The sequence below is a fragment of the Apodemus sylvaticus genome, chromosome 20 (genome assembly GCF_947179515.1).
Source record: "Apodemus sylvaticus chromosome 20, mApoSyl1.1, whole genome shotgun sequence".
Lineage (NCBI taxonomy): Eukaryota > Metazoa > Chordata > Mammalia > Rodentia > Muridae > Apodemus > Apodemus sylvaticus.
This window is the reverse complement of record NC_067491.1, coordinates 47,007,931-47,016,506: the sequence shown is the minus strand read 5'-3', so window position 1 is coordinate 47,016,506 and position 8,576 is coordinate 47,007,931. Positions and strand designations below refer to the sequence as shown.

General features: G+C 47.1%; 1 protein-coding gene across 1 annotated transcript in view; it reads left to right on the top strand.

The window, feature by feature from the left end:
• Positions 1 to 977: 977 nt before the first annotated feature.
• The window catches only part of Gnptab (N-acetylglucosamine-1-phosphate transferase subunits alpha and beta), a 72,180-nt gene continuing 64,581 nt past the window's right edge, over positions 978 to 8,576 (top strand). The window contains exon 1 of the mRNA XM_052165770.1: positions 978 to 1,292. Within this exon, the coding sequence (XP_052021730.1) occupies positions 1,176 to 1,292 (117 nt within the window). The 5' untranslated portion in view covers positions 978 to 1,175. The remainder of the gene's footprint in view (positions 1,293 to 8,576) is intronic.

Below are 8,576 nucleotides of genomic sequence, written 5' to 3'. Positions count from 1 at the left end.
CTGTTTCAACATCTTCCACACCCCTACTTCCCAGCTTCTCCCACTCCTATCCCTCCCCTGCCCACCCCACCCCCAAACAAAACAAAACAAAACAAAACCCAATAATTCTCCAACCACTGAGCAAATGAAACAAAGTAGAAAACTAAGGGGTTTCATTTTAATTTTCTTTTGTTTATTGACAGGGTCTCACTACCAAGACCAGACTGGCTCATAACCTTCCTGCCTCAACTTCCTGTCCCAAGTGCTTTACAGGTGTGCAGTGTAATGAGAGTGATTTCCCATATGGGGGGGGAGGGGAACCCAAACAAACAAACAAACAAAAAACCCAAGAAAACAAACAAAAACAAAACAAAAAAGACCCAGACAGTTCTCCAAGTGAATTTGACCTTTTTTCAATGCCTGCTGGGCAGTGTTGGCGCACGCCTTTAATCCTAGCACTTGGGAGGCCGAGGCAGGCAGATTTCTGAGTTCGAGGCCAGCCTGGTCTACAGAGTGAGTTCCAGGACAGCCAGGGCTACACAGAGAAACCCTGTCTCAAAAAATAAAAAATAAAAAATAAAGTAAAATAAAATAAAACGTCTAGAGTAGATTATTATGTCATTTGGGGCATGCTGACTGTGCATTCCCTAGCCACGATCTTTCAAATTTTCTTTCAAAGATAAATTTGAGACATGAGCTGTGTTTTTTTTTTTTTTTTTTTTTTTTTTTTTTTTGGTTCAGCAGGGTTGCCCATCAGCGTACTGCAGGGGATTGCTTAACCTGTTGATTGATCCAGTGGGTCCCCCCCTACTCCCAAGTCTCGCCCCGAGGGCCCAGAGGGCTGGGCCCCCAGCGCACGCGCAGACGGGAGGGTGCGCGCCTGCCCTTGTCCCTCCGTCCTCCAGGTGGCGCTGGCGACCCGCCGCCGCCTCTCCGTGACCAACCCCGGGTGGCGCCGGGCGCCTTGCGGGCCCTGGGTCCGCCTCCGCCGCGCCGAGGGCGTGGGCTCCGGGCTCCCGGAAGCGGCGGCCGCGGCGTGGAGCCCAGCGGGCCGTCGGTCGCCGGAGCGACCATGCGCGGCAGCCGGGGGCTGTGAGCTAAGCGCGGCGGCGCGGCCGGGGGCCCCTGGATGGCAGCTCGCTGAGGCGGTGGCGCGGCGCGGGCTCCTCCCGGCGTGGGGTGGCGGGGCCGGGGTGATGCTGCTTAAGCTCCTGCAGAGACAGACCTATACCTGCCTATCCCACAGGTATGGGCTCTACGTCTGCTTCGTGGGCGTCGTTGTCACCATCGTCTCGGCTTTCCAGTTCGGAGAGGTGAGTAGCGGAGCCGCGTGCGCAGCTCTCCCCGACCGAGCCCCGCGCGCGGTGCCGGCACCCCGAGTCTCCTTGCCTCCCCATCCTCCCTGCGTGCAGCCTGGGGACCAGCACACGGCCCACCAGTCCCAGGCGCGATGAGCGCGCATCCTCTCCGCGGCTCGCCTGCTGCAGCTGGACTGGACGTCCGGGCCTCCCATGCTTTAGCGTGCATGGGTTCCCTTCCTTCTGCAGGGTGTCCCCAAGAGTCCTCTGGTCATTTGATTATGGCTCTAAGGCCTTGCGCTGGTGAAACCCTCTCCCAGGGTTTGTATTTTTTTCTGTAGCGAATCCTTCATTCCGTGGCCCTCCGTCGGATCCAGTCCTGCGGTGCCACCCTATTAATCTTTCACCGTTGACCAAACACCTTATCTTCTGTTTCTTCTGGATCTCAGACTTTGTCTTAGCCACATGCGTGGCTTTGCATGTGAATTTTGCGCGGTTTTGCATGTGAATTTTGCAGAGTGAAAGGGGAGTGTTTTTTTTAATTAACTTTTTATTCCTTTTTCATAATTGCTCTGCTGGTTTTTTGTACAGCTGCATGTCAGCGGGTGGAGGCCTTACTCGTGAGAATGCACAGGCTCTTTAGAAGCACCAAGTGCTTATCTCAGACGAACTAGGGCCCTTGTCAGGTGACTAGGACTGCCTGCCGGATCTTGGACTTCAGCCCGGGACCTCTTGAGAGCCAGCACAGACCCTTGCTAATACTTTTTAGATCAAGTCGCTGTCCTTCTTGGACTGAGAACTGCGCTTAATTGATGTGCAGTAAAGCAGTTTGGTTGGACTGTAAACTCTTCAAAGGGCAAAGGCAACCGGTTTGGGAGGTGTGAAACACCAGATTAAATACATTTTATGCTCCTTTGGAGACTATCTTGAATGTTTTGGGGCTGCAATTACTCTTCAGTTTAAATTTCAGTGATTTGATTCTTGCTAGACTGATACAGTATTTTCTATCTCAAGTGTGCAAAGGGGTATGAGTAGGTCAGAAATAAATGGGCACAAGTGTGCTCTTCAAAAAACACTGCTCCCCCCCCCCACCGGAAGAAAATATGTGATTTCAAAGAGTTTGAAATGGTCTCCCTGTTTTATTTATTTGCTTATATTTTAGTAAGAGGTTTAAAGGGTTTTATAATTAACAGAACGCTTTTATGAAACTGCACAATACATGTGTGTGCCCTCTGCACCTACACTGGACTGTAAGCTCCGTGGGGGAGGTGGTATCAGTTTATATGCTGTAACCCTAGCCCAAGCCCCGGTGCCAGGCAGTGCCAGTGTGTGCATACAAAGTATCTATTTAGTGACTGGCTGAACAGTATGGCCTGTTTCTACGTGTGTTTTTAGTGGTTCTAGGGACTAGAAAAAAGTAATTTTATGGGTGAGAATGAGACTGTCCCCGACTTCCCAGTGTGGGGTATTTTAATTTCCCACTACTTCCTGTTCAGCCTATGTTTCGTGTGTTATAACTTGATATGTTTTTGCATAGTCAGTGTCTTACTGCTTTTGGATGACTTTTTGTTTTGTTTTTTGTTTTGTTTTTTGTTTTGGATTTTGGTTTTTTCGAGACAGGGTTTCTCTGTGTAGCCCTGGCTGTCCTGGAACTCACTCTAGAGACAAGCTGGCCTCGAACTCAGAAATCCGCCCACCAGTGCCTCCCAGAGTGCTGGGATTACAGGCGTGCGCCACCACCGCCCGACTATGACTTTGTTTTTGAGGAAGAGCCTCACTAAGTTGCCCAGGCTAGCCTGAAGTTTCCAGTCTTCCTTTAGCAGCCTTTCCGAATGCTAGGGTTACTGGTTTATGTTTTTAACGTGGTTCATTTTAAGTGAGCTGTTTACTGACCACGGTGTAAAATACATTTGTTACAGCCTTGAGTTTGAGGCAGGGCCTCACCACGTAGCTCAAGCTGGGTTGCAACTCCCTATGTAGACCAGGCTGGCCTTGCACTCAAATCCAAATCCAAATCCACCTGCCTCTGCCTCCAGAGTGCTGGGATTCGAAGTGTATGTATGCCACGAGGCTTGGCTCGTGGGCACAGATCGTAAAGTTTAGATTAAATGAGAGAAATAAGAGTAAAAAAGTGTCACCAGGTAGCAGGAGAGGTGACAGCTGGCGTGTGGTGGGCAGAGGGTTAGGGAGGGGTAACCTGGCTGTGACTAATGACTCCGGTTGGTACTAAACATGGTAATAAGAAGCGTAGTCCTTACTAGGTATTCTCCTAACTGCTTCACACACTAATTTAGTCTTCATCTTCAGCGTCATCTGATACGGACAGTATTATTTTACCAGCCTCACAGGTTATGCAGCCGAGGTGTTCGCACAAATTAACACAGCTAATTCACAGCAGACATGTGCTTCAAACTTAAGACAGCTGGCTTTGATGCTAACATCATAACACCTCTTTTAAAAGATTTATTGATCTATTTATCTTATTCGGATCAGTGTTTTGCCTGTATGTATATGTGTGAGTAAGGTCAGAACCCCTGGAACTGGAGTTACAGACAGTTGTGAGCTGCCATGTGGGTGCTGGGAATTGAACCCAGGTCCTCTGGAAGAGCAGCCAGTGCTCCTAACCACTGAGCCATCTCCAGCCCCCAATAGTCCCTCCCCCTTTTTTTTTCAAGAAGGCTTTCATTCCTTATATGAATTATGTACATGCATGTGGGTGCATATGCGTCACCGTGTGCTTTTGGTTCTTTCTCTGCACCTTGTGGTTCCCAGGAATCAAACTCAGGTTGGTCAGCAGGTCCCCTCATCCTCAAAGCCATCCCCTCACTGGCCACCACCTTTCTTTCCCCTGCTGGGGATTGAACCTGTGACCTGGTGCATCCCGGGAAAGAGTTTCGCCATTGGGCTTCACCCGAGCGCCTGATGGTTAGTTTCCCAAGCAGCCCTGTCACATCTGGGAGGAGATCTGACCCCCCTCAGCTTCCTCTTCTTAAATAAAGGCAAGGCTGTGTTGCTATCAGGGTTGCTAGGGGAAATTAAGTGTAGGAAGCAGTTGGTGAGATTGATAGCACCTAACCAACGGTTGTTAAGCCATAATGGTTGATGCTATCACGTCAATTGTTTAGCCTCAGCCTTCACTCTGAAATATTCTGGTGAACTAGGACTTGGATTATGTAGGTGGCACCCCGCAGTTAACTAGCTGTGACCCAAAGGAGGCTAAGATGGCTATTGTTAAATTGTGGGCTCATTAGTTCCCTCCTCCTAGTGTAGGAGGTAAAGTGGGTATTTGAAGATTTGTGTGTGTGTGTGTGTGTGTGTGTGTGTGTACACACGTCTGTGTGTCTGAAGATCTCCTGGAGCTGGAGTTACCGAGCTGGCTTCTCAGTATGGGAGCTGAGATCCAAACTCTAGCCTACCAGAAGAACAATAAATGCTCTTAAACCCATGGAGTCATCTCTCCAGCCCCTAGCCCTGCCCCCCATGTGTATGTGTGTCTGTGTGTCTGTGTGTGTCTGTGAGTTTGAGACAAGGTCACTTGTAGCCCAGGCTGGCCTCCAACTCCCTATGTGCTTGAGAATGTCCTTGAAATTCCTTCGGACCCTTCTGCTTCAACCTCCCTAATGCTAGGGTTATAGTTGTTATATAGGATTATAATTTTGTTATTGAACTATTAAAGTTTAAGACCGCTGTACCCAGTACCATCCCGGACTCTATGCATGTTAGGTAAACACTGTACTAATTAATCTATCCCACCCCACCCCCCTAGGTTGTTGCTTTTTAATTAGCCATTTGAATACTTGTCCAAATTTGGAGAAAAAAATTGAATCAAGGACAGGATCTACTAAGTAATTTGTTTTCCCTTACAACTCAAGCCAAGTACGTGCTAGAAAACCCCTAGGAATTCTGATGAAATAGGATACAGTTGAATCCAAAGGTGACAATCTAGGGTGAGCCCTTGAAGTGGAGATATGGGTCTGAATGAAATAAGGACGTGACAGCTCCCAGATGTGCTTGAAAGGAAGGCTCTTTTTAATATTAATTATTTTATTTGTTTACACGACAAATGTGGTTCCCTCTTCCACATCTCTCCAGAAAGAAGGTGTTTATTATGGGTGTGAAGGAGAGAACAGCCAGAGGCATCTGGAAGAGTCCAGAGCAGGGAGAGAAAAAAGTGGACTGGTCCCGGCCATGGGGTGGGGGAGGGAAGAGGGGGGAGGGGAGGGGACAGGGTGAGGGAGGGGGAGGGGAGAAGGTGAGGGGGGAGGGGAGGCAGCATCAAGGGGGAGCTGGGGAGAGAGAGCACGCGGCTGAAATGGCAGGGTTATGTAAGAAGGAGAAGCAGTGAAGCCTGTGAGCTAGAGTTTAGGGGAAGGGTGGACGGGGAGCCTGTTCCTCAGTATGCTAATAGACACCACACGTAACCGATTGTCCATTTGTCCCAAGCTTCCTTTGCAGTGACTGCTCACAGTCTTACTGTGCTGTGGGGTGAGGGCAGCAGGGAAGAACTGGCCTACTGTGAGTCTCCTGGGTCTGGGAGCCTGGGTTTCTTATATGGAGCACCAAACGGTGACTAAACGGTATCCTAGAAGAATCCTTTTGTGTGTGTGTGTGTGTGTGTGTGTGTGTGTGTGTGTGTGTGTGTGAGACAGGGTTTCTCTATGTAGCCCTGGCTGTCGTGGAACTCACTGTGTAGACCAGGCTGGCCTCAGACTCAGAAATCCTGCCTGCCTCTGCCTCCCAAGTGCTGGGATTACAGGCGTGCGCCACCACTGCCCAGCCTGGAAGAATCCTTTATGGGCTAATTCATAAATGCTGGATTCTGCTCTGTGTGGTATAATATGTCTGTAATATTAGCATTCAGGGGACAGGCAGGAGGGTTGAGTGAGCTTTAGAGGTTACCCTGGGCTACACAGTGAGACACTGACTCTAGGGGAAAAGATACAAACTTCTGGCTTTAACATTAGTATTTCGTGTGCCTTATTATACTTGCTATTACGTGTCTTTAAAACATACTTTAACGAGGAAAATGTATTTCAGGCCTGTCCTCAGTTATGTTCCACACACCCTTTCCAGAAACTTCTACAGCTACTACATTATCCTAACATCAAGTCCCTGCACTTTCCATAGTGCATGGATATTTGTACTCTGTGAGAAAAATACTGACTATAAATAGCCTCGTCAGTTACCTCAGGTGTGCCTTCTCTTGTCTGGAACATACCACTTTCTTATGTAAACCACATGTGGAAACAAAATCAACTCACTTGAGAAAGTCAGTAGGCGAGGTCAAAGTCCATCCCTGGTCTGTGAGAATTCCCCCTTTCCTCCCTTCCCTTCGACTTGCCTATTTATGATCTTGGTCCTGGATTAATGATGTACTCTCCTTTTCAACGGTAAAGAAGGATTGAAAATGGGATCCGAGGCTAGGCGGTGGTGGCGCACTCCAGTAATCCCAGCACTCAGGGAGGCAGAGGCAGGTGGATTTCTGAGTTTGAGGCCAGCCTGGTCTATAGAGTGAGTTCCAGGACAGCCAGGGCTATACAGAGAAACCCTGTCTCGAGGAAAAAACAAAAAAAAAAAACAAAAAAAAAACAAAAAAAAAAAACAAAAAACAAACAAACAAACAAAAAAAAAACCAAATCCAAAAAAACAAAAAGAAAAAGAAAAGAGAAAAAAAGAAAAAAAAGAAAACGGGATCTGTCCGGCTAGAGTTAGTTACCTTACTCACTAGTTTCTTAGCTGGCTAAATTTCAGGAAAGAAATGTGTTACCATGTTTGTATTTGATCAGTTTCCTGATTTAACTGTTTTGTATGTTCTTGGTCAGAGGCAAAAGAAGGAGGGGGTTGAGGGGGGAGGCAGAGATTCCATCTGAGGGGATATTCTATTCCCTGGCCTGCACAGTGCCCAGACTGAGTTATTTCTCAACTCGTCTTGTGGATTGGTAGTTCTCTCTCTGTTAGGAATTGTTTTGCTAGATATGATGGTGTGTGCCTTTAATACCAGCCCTTGGGAGACAGAGGCAGGTAGATCTTTTGAGGCCAGCCTGGGCTATGTGTATAAATAATTGCTGGCCAGCCAGGGCTATGTAGTGAAAACCAATCTTGCAGAAATCAACAAAAACAACAACAAAATGGTTTCAAAATTACCAGCCAACATATTCAAGACCTCTCCCTCCCATTTAAATATTAAAAATAATGTACATTATTGGACATTTCTCTTAAGAAACCTATACTGTGGTTGGGAGTTGGAACTCATGTAAAGGCTGAAGGAGATCCTCTGGCTTGCACACACAACATGCACATGCACAAACGTGTGTGCCCCAGTAAAACAACAAAAAAAAGATATATGAACTATAATATTAGTGGAATTTGTGCAGTGGAGGAAATGCTAAAGATCACATAGAACTTTTCTTTTGAAAAATATAAATCTTTTTTGGGGGATGCTACTATCAGATATCAGACTCTAGTTCATTAGCAAAGCAGAGACTTTGTCTCAGTCACTATTCAACTCTTGGTAAAAGAAAATTGCTTATTAACTGAAAGGTGCTAAATAGATTCCGTAGCATGGTTGGATGGAGGGATGAATTAGGGGCGATTTTTAATTAGCATCCTTTTAACCTCAGTGCCAATGAAGATAAGTTTTATACTCTCATAGAATGTATGGTTACTTTGTATTTTTTAAACATAATGTTACTGTAACATTATGTCCGTTCTGATGTTCTGAAATTCATTTTTGTCCTAAGGAGATTTTCCCAGAACCCTGAGACTGGCATTCTGTAGGATGCACACGGTATGGTAGATGGTTCTTAGCTCAGACTAGGAGAGAGGAGACCACTGCAGACACGAGAACTGCCTAATACTGGAAGGGAAAAGGGATTTCAGTATGTGGATGCGTAGGTACGCAATACCAGCTTAGTTTAAGGGAAGAAAATCACGGGTTGAAGCATTTTAGAGGGACCTTCGTGACCTTTGCAGGAGGCACAAGCTTGTAGGGTGGCCTCGTAAAGGCGTAGGTGGGCAGACAGAGAAAAGCAAAGAATGCTTTGGGAAGTGAGAGATTTGGAGTAGGGAGCTGAGCTTGGTAATGTAGAGAAGTCTGTTCCCTTTTGCTTGTTGAATCACTAGTCACTGGAAATGGCCGCCACCTCCATCACTATCAGTGACACAGGGTTGCAAGTGACAGATTCCCACCCAGCTCAGACCACGTTTTAAGAAAAAAGGGAACTTGTTAGCTGGTGTAACTGGACTGGGTAACGTTCTGGCAGGGTTGGATCACGGTGCTTGAATGGTGCAGAAATTTGT